We start from the raw sequence: 16,253 nt of genomic DNA, 5'->3' as shown, positions 1-16,253 counted from the left end.
TACAATCTTTATGAAAATATATGTGGGTATCTTTTCTTCAGATGTAATACAGATTCAATGAGTTAATATCATACTAAACTCATTTGATTTTCGGATTGGATTAGAAATGAATTTTCTCTAAAACATTAAAGATTGCATAATCTTTGCGGAGTATTTCACTAATCAATACTTCAATATTTATAGGTATTTCCTTGGTGAATCATGCTGATGCTCATAGAACTCTTGCTAACTTCGCAAGATACGAATATTGTTTTCCAGTAAGTTTCGAGTGCATCGAAGATAAGAGTGTAAAATCAAACATGTTATTGAATGATACACTTGATTTATTATGGAACCGAATTCATTTAATTGAAACAAAGGTTGTAGTTAACGATGGTTAAGTCGCTAACGAAGAATGTACATCATAGCATATAGTAATATGAATTAACCGGATAGTTAAGTTCCATACATATAGCTTAGTACAGAAAGATTTATTATGGTTTAAAATTTTATATATATATAGGATATACATATATATTCTTCGGAGGAACCGAGTTAATGATTCAAAACTCATTGATACGATATACGCGTTGTATGATTCGTAATGGTTTCCACAGTGATTCTTGAACTGGCGAAGCTTGTGAGGTTAGAGGTGCTGACGATTCTAACGATGTTGACAGCATTGACTGTGTTGGTGAGGCTATTGGTACTGCTGATGCTGTTGGTAAAATAAGTTTAGCTTGTACCTTACGCACCAGTCTTGTTAGGGTTTCGATTCTTCTCTCTATCATCTCTGTCCACTCATCTGGTTTATGGTTAAGGTTGAGATAGATAATCTCTAAGATTTTTAGAGATTACATAATCATCGCAGGATGATTCTCCGATGAAGTTATGAATCAGCACTTTGTTGTGGTTGGTACTCCTTGGTATTTATGGCGCGTGTGATGTTGACATCCGATGTACAAGTTGTGATATTGAGGCATGTGATGCGAATGTGGTTGTTGGTGGTGGTAATGATCCTGTTGATGATGGTGCTGCTGTTGATGCCGGTGATGCTGCTGGTGCTTAGGGTATTGAGGCTTGCGATGTTGATGTTATTGGCGGTGCTGGTTATGCTGCTGGTGCTGCTAATGGTGTTTGTAACCTTCGCACCGTATTCTCCAAGGCCACTACCCGAGCGCGAAGCTCGTTGACTTCTTCTTGTACACCGGGGTGATTATCGGTTCGGACGATCGGATAAATATAATCTAAAATTTGGTGTAGTATATAATCGTGACGAGATACTCTGGAAATGAGAGAGAACATGGTTTCTCGAACAGGTTCGCCGGTAAGTGCTTCAGGTTCATTGCCAAGAGGGCAATTTGGTGGATGGAAAGGATCACCTTCTTCTTGTCTCCAATGATTGAGGAGGCTACGAACCCATCCCCATTTCATCCAGAATAGATGATGGCTGATTGGTTGATCCATTCCGGTCACACTGTTGTCAGAGCTCGAATGAAACTCCATATTGGAATAGCTGTCGTAATTTGAGGAATTCGAACTGGTTGAGGGATCCATCTCGGATGATCAAGGGAATGAATTTTTGATATGAAATAGATTATAGGAGTTAGATTTGGTATTCTTCAATACATAATTTACATATGTATATATGTATTACCAAAATCCCATAAATTATGGAGGAATCTTTGAAAAATGTTAGTCAAAGTTCACAGTAACAGATATGCCAGAATAAGATTTCGTCTATACACTATTATGCAATAAATGCAAGAAAACGCGTCTAGACTAAAGAATGATAATCAGGTAATTTCCTAAGGATGGTCGGTAGATGATTTCCGACTAAAATGATAAGCAAAACTTTTGACATGCAGACACAGTCGAAGTCCAGACTCACTAATGCATCCTAACGAATTATCAGTTAGACACACTAATGCAGACCTGGTTCGCTAAGACCACCGCTCTGATACCAACTTTAACAACCGTTCCTAATCCATTCGGACAAAGTCCATATCGATTATAAACGATTCATAATAGTTGATTACATCGCGAGGTACTTGACCTCTAAATGATACATTTTACAAACATTGCATTCGTTTTTAAAAGACAAACTTCCATTACATCGAGAGTTGACAGGTATGCATACCATTTCATAATATCCAACTATAAATGACCTAATCCGTCATTTACTTAATAACAATCTCTAATGAACTTCAACGACTCGAATGCAACGTCTTTTGAAATATGTCATGAATGACTCCAAGTAATATCCTTAAAATGAGCTAATGCACAGCGGAAGATTTCTTTCAAACCTGAGAATAAACATGCTTTCAAGTGTCAACCAAAAGGTTGGTGAGTTCATTAGTTTAACATAAATAATCATTTCATAATTTTTAATAGACCACAAGATTTCATATTTCCATTTCTCATAAACATACGTCCCATGCATAGAGACAAAAATATCATTCATATGGATTGAACGCCTGGTAACCGACATTCACAATATGCATATAAGAATATCCCCATCATTCCGGGATCCTCCTTCGGACATGATATAAATTTCGAAGTACTAAAACATCTGGTACTTTGGATGGGGCTTGTTGGGCCCGATAGATCTATCTTTAGAGTTCGCGTCAATTAGGGTGTCTGTTCCCTAATTCTTAGATTACCAGACTTAATAAAAAGGGGCATACTCGATTTCGATCATTCAACCATATAATGTAGTTTCAATTACTTGTGTCTATTTCGTAAAACAGTTATAAAAACAGCGCATGTATTCTCAGTCCCAAAAATATATATTGCAAAAGCATTTAAAAAGAGATTAATGAAACTCACGCATATAAATATTGTAAAACAGTTAATAAAGCATTTGCATGTATTCTCAGCCCAAAAACGTAAAGAGTAAAAGGGAGCAAATGAAACTCACCGTATTGTATTTTGTAGTAAAAATACATATGACATCATTGAACAAGTGTAAGGTTGGCCTTGAATTCACGAACCTAAATTATTTATATTTATTTATGTATTTGTCAATATCTGTCTAATACATTAAGTTAAGTCATAGTGTACCACAATCCTAATGCTCGAGTCTAATATGCAAAGGTCGATAAAATCTAGTTTGATTCAAAATGATTTCCAAATTCAAAAATGATTATTATATAATTTTTAAATATCATCGTTTTATATTTTTAAAATATTTTTAAAAGATTTAATAGAGTAAATAATATAATTCATTTATAAATACCATTTTATATTAAAGTATACTTTTATATATCTTAATTAATAAAATTTATAAAGTGCAATTAATATTATAAAAATATTGTGATAGATTCTATTGAGGTATTTATATAATTTGTATTCCATTTTTATTTGATAAACTAGCATTGATAATAATAATAAGTAACAGTCGTGTTATTTTGTAATAATAATTATTATTATTTTATTAATAAAAATCAATATTTATTTTTACTAAAAAAAATGATATGATAAAATGGTAATTCTAATTATTGTATCTTTAATTTTCACAATACTTTTTAATATTAACATTAAAGTAATAATAATAATAATAATGATAATGATAATGATAATGATAATAACAATAATAATTATAATAATAATATTAACAATTAGATAAAAATTAGAACAACGATATTAAGGACGATAATAATAATCATTTTTACGAAATTTCAATTGGCTATAACTTCTAATCCATCAATCGGATCCCTTTGGCATCTAAAGGTAAAGTTATTAATTTTTCACTAGCTTTCCAATGACATGCATATCTTATACCTTAATTCATCCCTAGTATAACAACCTTTAAGATTCAACATAACCTATCTAAGGGCAATATCAAATGTACAAGCATGCATAATTCTATTTTCTCGAGCACTAGTCAGGGATACACTATTAGTATGTAAAAATTAAATTATGAGTGCTTACGTATCAATATTGAGGTTCAAATTTGCAGGAAAGGTACGTAGACGCAACGGAGACGCTAAACACTAGATTGACCTCGCGAGCATAACCCTCAAACATTACCCATAACCTCCTTAGCTATAACCCATAATTTCCTTAGCTCTATCCCGCTCACAAAACATGTTTGAAATAATTTGCTCATGACCTCGTCGTAGTATTTTATGTATAATACTAATACTAATAATACTAGTATTACTAATAATAATAACATTAAGATTAATCTTAATAATAATATTAATAATAATAATATGTTATATATATATATATACGAGAGAATGAGAGATTGATATAGATGAATCACAGAAAAATGAAACGATCGATTTTTAAAGAGGTTGGCACCACCAAACCCCCTCATGCTTCTTACAGCTCATGTTCCACCAAAAAAAAAAAAAAAAAAAAATTGTGCCGACACTTTATGTTACGTAAAACACATATGATACATATAGATTATATATTATTTAATATATATTATATTTAATCTTTAGAATTAATTAAATATTATATTATATTCTCGTTCATGGTAAAAATATAATTTTTACAAAAATGACACGGTCGTAGTTTCACGACTCATGTACCACTTTCGGTTTTTCGGGCGCACTTTCGTACGTTTAGAAAACTAGCCTTTTACGTTACGCGACGTGTACCTTTTACAAAAATTAGACTTTCTTAACAATAATTTTTCTTTATAAAAATATCACTTATAAAATTTAGCGTTGTGGTCATTTACTTATTTAAATCAAAGTCTCGTTGTTTATCAAAATATTTTATTTTAAATTAAACATTTTGAGACATGTACCTTTATTAATAACTAAACTTAAATTAATTAAAAACTAACCCACTCAAAGTGTAACTTAATCTTTTGAGTGTTTTGGTCGTTTCCTTTTATAATCCATAATCTTGTTATTTATCAAAGCCTATTTATTAATATTAGTTTAAAATCAAAACGTTTTATGACTAATTTAAAATATAGATATATATTTAAAATTTATCTAATAACATACTAGTTAACTTTTCAAAACCAATTATGTTTCAAAGTTTGTTTTATAATCGTTTAGAAAAATATTATAACACGTTTTGTTTATTCTTTAAGGCTTTAAATAGATCCAATTTCTTTATATACTAACGTTTTTAAATATCAACCGCATCACTAAGAGAGTGTTACTATCGTGTGCTTAATGAATCTAGAAAACATATATTCTAAATACAAGTCGCAGGTTTTCTATATATATGACTAATAATCGAAATACCAACTTACGTTATTTAAATAAATATATTTTAAATAACCAGTTCTATTATATCGGAAAACGTTTTCACATGTTTGAAAATAGATCAATCAATGCATTATGAAATTCAATTCTCCACTAACTTTTGACTAACTCTCGATAAGTGACACTTTGTTCTTATTTGAAGATCACTTCACCATTATTTCCGAATACCGTTAAAAAGTAAGGGTTTCCTAATTCAAAGTGGACCTCATAACAGAGACACGTAATCATAATTCAATGTATCTGATAATTCAATTATTTGGTATCATCTTTTTAATCTCGTCGATAAACTTACATCGAACAAATACGTTCATGTAAAGTATTATTCATTCAATACCTTGATAGCATTTCCAAGTTCATAAAATAGATCTCATAGCTTATATTCATATCAACTAATCCGTTCAATGTTTTATTAATATCTCACAATTTAAAAAAAAACATACATATGTATATGTATATATATTTGTTTTCACATAATTGTTCATGAATCGATAGGCATGGTCAAAAGGTATTTGATTACATGAATGTAGTTTCAAAATTTTCGAGACTCAATATTACAGATTTTGCTTACCGTGTTGGATACATATAAAGATTAAAGTTTAAATTTGGTTGGAAATTTCCGGGTCATCACAAAATATGCCTTTGCCGGTATGAAAAGCGGTTTTGTCTATATCTTCTTGAGCCATTGGGATCTGGTGATAACCCCTTGCCGCATCCAAAAAACATTTATACAGAAAAGCGTGCAAAGATTCCACTTTTAAATCAATTTCTGGAAGCGGATAATTATCCTTAGGGCACGCTTTATTTAAATCCTTAAAATCAATACACATTCTCCATAAACCATCAGGCTTTTTTACCGATACTGGATTCGCAATTCATGATTGGTATTGAGCCTCGCGTAAAATTCCAGCTCTCACCAATTTTGTTACCTCTTCACATAGCCATTTCACACGATCTGAGGCCATGCCTCTACGCTTTTGCACCACAGGTTTTAAGGCTGGATTTACATTAAATCGGTGTTCCGTAATATGACGCGGAACACCAGTCATATCATTTTCACACCAAACAAAAACATCCATGTGCTGCACAAGTAATTGCACAATTTGTTTCCTTGTGTCCGCACTAACATTACATCCTACTTTAATTTTTTGTTCGGGATACGCGAGATTAACCAATACCATATTTTTCGCGACTTCTGCAGCTTCTTGAACTGCACTTTTTACATTAATAGCCGCACAAATGGGCACCTTACTTGTTGAATTTATTGTCGCGACACCTTTGCGTGTTGCGAATTTAATCATGCCATGAATTGTAGATGGGACAATTCCGAATTTACCTAAGGCAGTTCTGCCTAACAACATGTTATAGCGAGATGAGATTCGCATAACATAGAAATCTAGCCCCGCTCGGCGCACTAAACTATCATCATTGTCATCAACAAGGTCAACATCTAAGGGCAAAACACCCATAGGCAATGAATATTCCCCCGCAAAACCAGTCAGCGAAGCTGTAGTTGGTTGTAAAGTTACTCTGATACTCTCCGGCAGTTGAACAAAACATTGCTCGTAAACAATATCAACGCTACTGCCATTATCAACATGAACTTTCATGATTGTGATTCCAGTTTCCGCGATCTTGCACGATACTACTATTGGCGTTTCAGAGAAATCTTCGCTCTGCATTTTTGAAAAATTAATTGGCGCAAATTGCCAATTTTGATACATTCTTCCCGACTTTCACTTTTTTCCTCTTTTTTGAGCATTTGTTTGAGCAGCGGTATTACTCATTATTTCAACTAATGTAGCAACTTTTTGCCAATTATACACGATCAGAATTAAACAAGGCAATTAATCGTTTGATAGCACAAAACAAAAAATTTCAAGTTTAATTCATAAAACGCGTCCCACGGATGGCGCCAATTGATCGATCCTATATCAAGTTATTACTTAATTAAGGATCGAGTGCAATAATAAGATATAGGATGGGATGTTTGATGATTATTTTGGGCCCCGATGATCGTCTTTCACTTTAGCAATCAAGTGATCAACCACCCCGACCCGGTCTTGATTGTCAATTAGCATGATTCACCTTAGCGCGATGTAAAAATCCCTTGGGCAAGATCACAAGTGGAAATCACAAAGGCTTGGGCAAATGGCAGAGAATCAACAACCTCTAAATGAGAGGCCATGCTCTCTATTTATAGTATTCTAAACACTCGCGGTCTGCGGATTGCTTAACTATCCGCGGAAATTTAGCGAAATGACCCGCAGTCTTTTATAAGCGCGGAAACATAACTGTTTTACTTATTTTCAGGGAATATTCCATAACTTTGGATTATAGTTTACGCAATTCTGCTTTTAGCCTTTAGCAAATAAAATATACATATACAATGCTATGTATATGATCAAATTGTTCTCACAAAAACTATAGCTTATCTGTGTATTTTTTCATAATAATAATAATAATAATAATAATAATAATAATAATAATAATAATAATAATAATAATAATAATATAGTAATAATTATAATTTTTATTATAATAACAATTAACAATTATAATTATAATTTAGTCAAAATTTCAAACGAGAACCACAAAAAGGACGAGAACTGCGAGAACTTTTAATTTACAAATATTTTCACATGTGAGTAGATTCAATAACCCATAAATGTTGATGAAGGGTAATAATGAACATAAAATAATTTAAAAAAAAAACTTATATTTAACCTATATAATTAAATATATAGTTTCTCGTTCACATGAGCATATTTGTTTGTGAACGTGTGAATATTTCATATAATTAACAATTTAACACGTATTTTTTGATAATGAACATATGTTTGTTAATGATATGAACATTAATTAACATTTGCATGTAATTTGTTAAATCTAAATGTTTAAAAACTATGAAATTAATAAGTTCTTGCAGTTCTCGTCATTTTTGTGGTTCTCGTTTGAACCTGCCCCTTATAATTTATAATTATTTATTATTGAAGTATTACAAATGGGAGGTGATACTCACACACTAAATTAAAAGTTTTAATCAATACACACTTAAATTACTAGAATACCCTCGTTTATAATAATAAAAGTTCAAATTTCTAGATAAACTTACGGTATAATAGTAAATTTTATTTTATGATAAAAATTGTATAGAGTAAAACTAGGTGCACCACCCATTACAAATGGTCACTTAATTGTTTGAAAAGGTCTAAACACTAGTCAAACACCGACTTGAGTAGGATTTACATTATTCCTTTACAGTCAAATACCGAAGTGGCATTTCCGTAAATAAGACGAACTTCAAACCCAGTTTCACTACAAGTAATCACTTGACTCTTGCCATGCTTTCACTTTTGCCATTACTCTTGTCAGTTTGAATGCTCCATTGCTCCCTCATTTTCTTTTCAGTATCACACAAATTCTAGCCGGAATCATGTCAGATTCCGGCCATCCCTCCACCGCCAGCGACGGCGTCACCTCTCTCTCTTCCAAAACACCATTCCTCGGTCAAAAACTATACGTCATTGTTTCGATCACAGTAGCTACAGTAACCGCAATTCTTCTACTCATCTTCCTTTTTTTTCTCCATAAGCATAAATCAAAACGACGTCGTACCACACATGACGTAGTAAAAGAAGAGATAGAAACGAACACGAATTGCTTAGATCAGCATCAGAAAGTATCGAAAACGTTAATGAGTATGTTTAAGCTTGATAATGATGATGCTGACGTGGATGACGGTGTTAAAACGATAATTAAAGTGATTGAGACGAATAAAAATGATGATGATAATTGGGGAAGTAACGTGTCGGGTACGGGTACGGGTACAGGCTCGGGTTCGGGTACGAGTGGGAGTGTTGACACGTCATCGAGTATGTGTGTTGAGAATATGAGTAATATTGGGTGGGGGCGGTGGTTTAATTTGAAGGAATTAGAGATAGCGACGGATGGTTTTGCGACGGAAAATGTGATCGGAGAAGGTGGTTACGGTGTTGTGTATAAAGGAGTGTTACATGATGGTTTGTCGGTTGCTGTGAAGAGTCTTTTGGATAATAGGTCAGTTTATTTTCAAATTTTTTGTTTTATTTGAAAATATAATATATAATATAATATTCAGTTAATTCTTACGTGTTTTGGAAGAAGAAGTATGGTGATTTTGTTTTGTTTGAAATATAACTAGATTTAGATCTAACTAATTTGAATTTTTTTTTTTGTTTGTTAATTATTGTAATAATAAAGTAAGGTGACAGAAGAAAGTAATTAAATGGTTATTAAATTAGTACTCTTGTTTCAAGATAAAAAAAGTGGTTTAATCGATAGCTCTTTATTACTCACTTGGCTTTGTTAAGATTTGAATTTGGAGCTTGGTTGTACATAACACTTTATAATTTTCTTTTTTGATTTCTGGATTCTTGTTAGCCGTTTATTTTTAAGTTGTTGTTTAAAGAAAGAAAAATAAACGATCACTTTGTATGTATAGGGGGCAGGCAGAAAAGGAATTCAAGGTGGAGGTTGAAGCCATTGGCAAAGTAAGGCATAAGAACCTTGTTGGTCTAATTGGATTTTGCGTAGAAGGTGCTAAGAGGTACTCTACTTTCTTAAGTAATATACATTGCGAACGTGGATGTGGTGTAGTGGATTGACGCATTCTTCCCGTAGGGGAGATGCGGGTTCGAATCTTTGCACACACAATTAATTCTCAAGTTCACCCCCATATTACGTGGGATGCCCGGGTTGAGGTCACCAATTTAAATCTCTTTGTGAGAGAAGGTGTCTCATTAAAGTAAGCCTGACTGGGAGGTTTTACCGGATCCGTTCACGGACCTCTACCCGGACACTCCCCGTATGGATGTGTTCATGGGTACCGTCGATCGGGTTCGGGTTTCCGGCCGAACGTGTGTGTTACATGAAATTGATGAGGGTCGTTGAAATAAATGATTCGCTGATACAAAAATCGCCGTTTAAAAAAAAGTAGTTACATTGCACATATTAACTAGGCTGCATGTAAGATTTACATATCTATTAATCAATGGTTCTTCCATGATCTTATATAAATAACATGTCCATCTTATGATACTCTCGTAAGAGATGATACTCTCGTAAGAGCACGGGGTGTCATGACATGGTTTTCAGTGTCCATTTCAAAGTCTTAATAAGGCACTAAACATTGATATTGTTCAGAAAAAGTGGGGTTGTCGTTCATGGCAATTTTCAGTATCTATTTTTACTATTTGATTTAATTTTAAATTTTTTTTATTTAATTAAAAACAGTATTTAAAATAAACAAATTATATATAAAAACAATAAAGCGAATCTGGGCTTAATTTAGGAAACTCGTCACTATTGTAATTACGTTCAGGTTGTTCAAAGATACAACTCAATTCGTTGAGAACGTATCTTGGCTTCTTGTATGATATCATATCATTCTTTATTATACATAAGAAACTCAAATTGTTCCTTGTCTTTGTCGAAATACAAAATATCCATGTGGACGAAAGGTATTTATTCTTTAAAAAACTTCCGGATCACAGATAATATATGTCGTGTTCATATAAAAAAAAATAAGAACTTGAGGTGTGTATTTAACTATTTATAAAGCCAAAAAGAAAAAAGTTATATATAAAATGCTGACCAAACCATTGATCAACGGATAATTTTTTTAATTTTAAATTTCAAAAAGTATGAAGCTCGACGTCGGATTCACGACACTGGAAAATCGACGGCGGTGCGGTGTCGATTCGACGGTCGATTCTAGCGTCAATTTTGGAAAACTCCAAATTCCGCCTTCGACACCTCGTGCTCCAACCTTTACTTTGAATGTGAATATTAGGGCGCGTTAGTTACAGAAAAGGAAATGTAGAAAACCATTAATCATAGATTTCATTTTCTGGTTGAATCTGAAAACAGAAACATATTTGTTGCCGAGAATAACTAAGTCAAATGAAAAGCTCAGAATCGCAAAGCATAAATTAAAATGCTTTTGATGCAGTCTTTTAAATTGTATGTTCATTTTGTGCCTCGACCCATACAGGATGCTTGTGTACGAGTTTGTTGATAACGGAAATTTAGAACAATGGTTGCATGGAGACGAAGGACCAACCAGCACTCTAACTTGGGACATACGCATGAAAATTGCGATCGGGACTGCAAAAGGGTATGATTGATAATAGTAAAATTTACAGTTTACATATGTCTCGAAAATTTGAAGTACACTGACAATCATTCTAACGACCCGTCAAAGTACACTTGACGACCATCGTTATCTTGGTCCCACAGCTTGATCATAACTCTATATGAATTTAATAAATAACCTTGCATTCTTTATTTAAAAATGATTTCCTATAAAGGAAACCTATCAAAATATGTAAGTTTAGAAAAACCATACATTATTACTTAACCAAAAGTTGACCAAAACAAAGTCAACAGCATCCACTATTAAATGTATCAAAATAGAATGCAAGTTATTGTTTAACAAAAGCTGCCATCATAAATATGCAGACTCTCTAAGCACAGCGGAAGCAATCAATCATGAACCTGAGAATAAAACATGCGAGTAACTGTCAACAAAAATGTTGAGTGAATTATATAGGTTTAATATTGCAAACAATATTTAATTTAAACCATAAAAATTTATGTTTGAAAACATAAAAACTCCTTTTTGGACCATAAAATTATATGCTAGAAAACATATAAAAACATTATTCCATTTTCCGTGAGCCACCTGGTAACCACTTAATCATTTATTTACCCTTGCCAAACACAATAAATAATATACATCGAACAAGTGTATCTACAACAAAATACGAAGTACTAAACATTTCGATTATAAATTGCTAGCGCGACTAGCTCGAAATGGGGTTGTCAAACCCGATAGATCTATCCATAGGATTCGCGTTCACCAGTAGAAACCAGTGATTACAGTTACCAGACTAGGGAATATTTTTGTTCAACTCACAATGAATAATTTAAACCAACCACCACTTGTGTCCAAAATATAAAATAAATTGCATGTATTCTTATTCCAAAAGATTTAAATAGAAAAATGGGACTATAACTCACCTTAAAGCAAACGAAGTAACCACACAATAATGCGAACAGCAAACGAAGTAAAGTGATCAGGAATGATCACAACGCCGACCTATAAATAAAGCAGGTCGATATAAATAATTAACTTTGGCCAAGTCTTAGTATGATAGCTATTGTACATGTTGCAAGTAGACATAGAACAACACTCAACATGCATCGGTTTGATCGTAACAGCGTACGGACACACACTTTCTATTTTTAGAAAGTTTATATTTTTAGCAGGTTTCCATTTTTGGAAAGTTTCCATTTTTGGAAAGTTTCTATTTTTGGAAAGTTTCTATTTTAGGAAAGTTTTCAAATTTAGAAAGTTGCTATTTTTGGAAAGTTTATAAGTTAGGAAAGTTTCCTTATTTAGAAAGTCAACAAAAGTCAACTGAAAGTCAAAGTCAACCAGAAGTCAACTCAAAAGTCAACCTTGGTCAAACATAGTCAACGTTAATTTTAAAAGTGTAAGTTGTAATAATAATGTAAGTTATAATGTTTATTAAAGTTAAATATGTCTAATTATGTCATAACATAAGTTTAATTAAATTAAAATGAATTATTAAAGTTAATATAAGTTTAAATGATATAATTAATATAACATAAGTATTTAATTAATTAATTAAATATTAGTCATAATATAAGTATTATTAATTAATAATAAATTTTAAATCATATCATAAGTATTATTAATTAATAATGGATTATTAATCATATCATAAGTTTCTAATTATAATTATTAAATCATAAGTATTTAATAATTAAATTATAATTAAATAATAATTAAGTCTTATAATAATTAAATAATTAATTAATCTTTATTATAAGTCTTATAATATAATTTTTAATACTTATCATAAGTATTTTCCATTAATAATAAAAGTATTATTAATCATAAGTTTAATTAAAATGTTAATTAAATCATAAGTAATAATTAAATGATATAATAAATATATATCATAAGTCTTAAATTATAATAATTACTTTTTATATCATAAGTAATTAAATGATAATGAAATTCATTATTTATATCATAAGTTTAATAATTAATCACAAGTTTTAAATCAAAAGTTCATCGGGTCGTATCTTGAGCCCCGTGTGTCGGTTTTCGGCGAGCCTTACATATATCTCCGTCTAATCAAACCACCCGACACTTTGGTACACTCAAGAACACACCAAGAACAGCCCACAAGTCGTGGTGATCAGCCAAGACATCACTTGAAACTTTAATTCAATCAAAATCGTGTTTTAGACGCAACGGGTGATTCGTGGCTCGGATTTAGATGACCCGAACATGAAAGTTCATCCCATCATTGATCCTAACACACTAACACACCCTAAAGTCACCAAATATGGTCACAAAGTCGGACCAAACCTGGTTCATACCAATATCACATTTCAATCTTAACAAAATACCACTTTGATCATATCTAGGGCTCCGGGAATCGAAACGACATGAATCCGGAGTCTAAAATTAATGTCTTGATGAGAGGAACTCATCTAGATACTTTATTTTAACTTTTATAACAGTCACAATATCAGAAATACACGAAATAGCTGCTGTCCCAATTTTATCAAACCGAAAACATGTATAATCGAGCAATTCTACGCATACAATCATCAATACAATAACATGTAATCATCATACTATCAATATAACATCAAAATACAGAAAAATAAAGAAAAATTAAAAAAATCTAGGGTTAGGGTTTATACCCTAATCAAGAATCGAATGGTATGAGTGTGTAGAGATCGAAGAGAGGAATCCGTTGATGATTAAAGCTTCTTGATCCAATTAATATTTGATTGAAGGATGTTGATGATGATGATGCTAGTGGCGACGGCTAGGAGAGCAAGGAGAGGAGAAACACAAAAAAAAAAAAATTAGAATGTGAAATGAGGAGTGAAAACTAGGTTTTGTTCCATAAAATCACTAGTTTGGAAAAATGGCACAAACACCCCCTCCCCATGGGGTGATGGCCAGCTCTAGCAAGAGGGTGGGCCCTTTTTATGGCCCAAAATTGATAAATGACTAATTGCTTGTGGCCCGAACGCCCGATCGAAACCCGAAACGCGAAAACGCTACTACGCGATTGATTTTTCGGAGAGATAACAACTACGCGACGGATAAAATATATAAACACTATATATGATCATATGACATTAAAATATCATATTTAAAATAATTAGGACTTAAAAATCCCAAAAGCTCGACCGTTGGTTTGAAAACCGAAAAGATTCGTCGGATAGAAATCCGCGACACGTAGATACGTACAATTAAAGATATGAATACAAATATTCATATAACACATAATAATTAATATATTATTACAAAAATAATAATATATGTCATAGAAATGACGTGGCACGAATAATAGTTAATGGTCGTTAAATAATTAACGGTAAAAGATAACAGAAAAAGTAGGGTCGTTACAATCACTCTGGGTTTTGGTTAGATTGGCATATTTACACGAAGGATTGGAACCAAAAGTTGTTCATCGTGATGTTAAATCAAGCAATATTCTCTTAGACAAAAAATGGAACGCCAAAGTAGCAGATTTTGGACTTGCAAAGTTACTTGAATCTGAGAAAAGCTATGTGACTACACGAGTAATGGGAACATTTGGGTTAGTTTCTTCTTTGCCTCTTAAATTTATGTCATATTCGGGCCCCATCAAGAAGTACTTATCGGTAATGATCTGCCTGCAGATATGTATCACCCGACTATGCAAGTACGGGGATGCTCAATGAGGGAAGTGATGTCTATAGTTTTGGAGTTTTGCTCATGGAATTAATAACCGGAAGGAGTATAATCGATTACTCGCGACCCCCAAGAGAGGTATTTAATCTGTTAAACCCGTTTAAGTTTTGGATAATATTCTACATCTGCCTTGTCTAACCCATTACCCATTATTAATTAAGTACAATCTGATTTGAGGATTGTTTAATTTATCTATGGCTGCTACTTAGGGGACTCTGGCTTGTTTATTTTCCACTTAATGATCTATTTCTATACCACTCTTAATTTAGTGACTAATATTGTTGTTTCTTTGTTACTTAATTTGTTACTTAATTTGTCACTTAATCTGAAAAATAGTCTAAGAAATGGTCTGTTTGTTGGAGACGTAGAAACGAAGACCCCTTTCCCAAACAGAGACATATGAAAACAGCACTTAATACTAAATAAAAGTAAACTTGCCAGCCTAAAGGCATTATATATTTAATATAATAAATTTTTGTATTTGTATGCGTTGTTTATATTGTAGATGAACCTGGTTGACTGGTTTAAAGGAATGGTGGCAAGTCGAAAGGAGGAGGAGTTGCTAGATCCAAAAATCGATTTACGACCTTCTCCGAGAGCTTTAAAACGAGCATTATTGGTGTGCCTTCGTTGTATAGATATGGATGCAAGTAAGCGTCCAAAGATGGGACAAGTTATACACATGCTTGAAGCCGATGAGTTCTCTTTTCGAGGAGTAAGCATATCATTGGCTATATCAATATGTCATTGCATGACTCAAATAATGTCATTCATAAGCAAATGGGTCGAAATTGTCACCTTTAGTTTTATTTTCCTGCCGTCATAACATCTCCTGACTGTGTGTTCACCTTATCATTACTTTCAGGAACCTCAACCACTTAGGGGCGCATCTATACCACGTCCCGATGCAACTACCGCTACTAAAGTTTCTTTTCCAATTCCAGTTGTTGGTTATCAACAAAGATAAATACGTAAATGAATCGATGATTCTTCGTCTACTTGATAAACCACTCACTCATCATACAAAAGATGGGGGTATGCTAGTTATCAGATATCTATATTCATTTTTAGAATTTAGTTTCACATTTGTGCATCTATAGAGAAAAAAATATCGAAACACGAATTGTTTGTAGTTCCTTTTGAACCAAATGTGGTCCGAGATCTAACATACAAGTAAATGAATACACAAGTTTGTGCTTTTAGTCACA

General features: G+C 32.5%; 2 protein-coding genes across 2 annotated transcripts; one reads left to right on the top strand and one right to left on the bottom strand.

The window, feature by feature from the left end:
* Positions 1-6,088: 6,088 nt before the first annotated feature.
* LOC139871191 (uncharacterized) lies at positions 6,089-6,895 on the bottom strand. The gene is made up of 2 exons (XM_071858926.1): positions 6,346-6,895; positions 6,089-6,210 (listed from the first exon to the last, which is right to left on the bottom strand). The coding sequence occupies exons 1-2, from the start codon at positions 6,893-6,895 to the stop codon at positions 6,089-6,091; spliced, it is 672 nt and encodes a 223-aa protein (XP_071715027.1).
* A 1,754-nt stretch (positions 6,896-8,649) lies between these two features.
* LOC139873612 (probable receptor-like serine/threonine-protein kinase At4g34500) lies at positions 8,650-16,046 on the top strand. The gene is made up of 7 exons (XM_071861554.1): positions 8,650-9,272; positions 9,697-9,801; positions 11,248-11,370; positions 14,741-14,911; positions 14,994-15,123; positions 15,551-15,760; positions 15,911-16,046. The coding sequence occupies exons 1-7, from the start codon at positions 8,650-8,652 to the stop codon at positions 16,010-16,012; spliced, it is 1,464 nt and encodes a 487-aa protein (XP_071717655.1). The 3' UTR covers positions 16,013-16,046.
* The last annotated feature ends 207 nt before the right edge of the window (positions 16,047-16,253 follow it).

This window comes from Rutidosis leptorrhynchoides, chromosome 10 (assembly GCF_046630445.1).
Source record: "Rutidosis leptorrhynchoides isolate AG116_Rl617_1_P2 chromosome 10, CSIRO_AGI_Rlap_v1, whole genome shotgun sequence".
NCBI lineage: Eukaryota > Viridiplantae > Streptophyta > Magnoliopsida > Asterales > Asteraceae > Rutidosis > Rutidosis leptorrhynchoides.
Note: the sequence above shows the minus strand (reverse complement) of the source record. Positions and strands in the feature narration are given on the sequence as shown.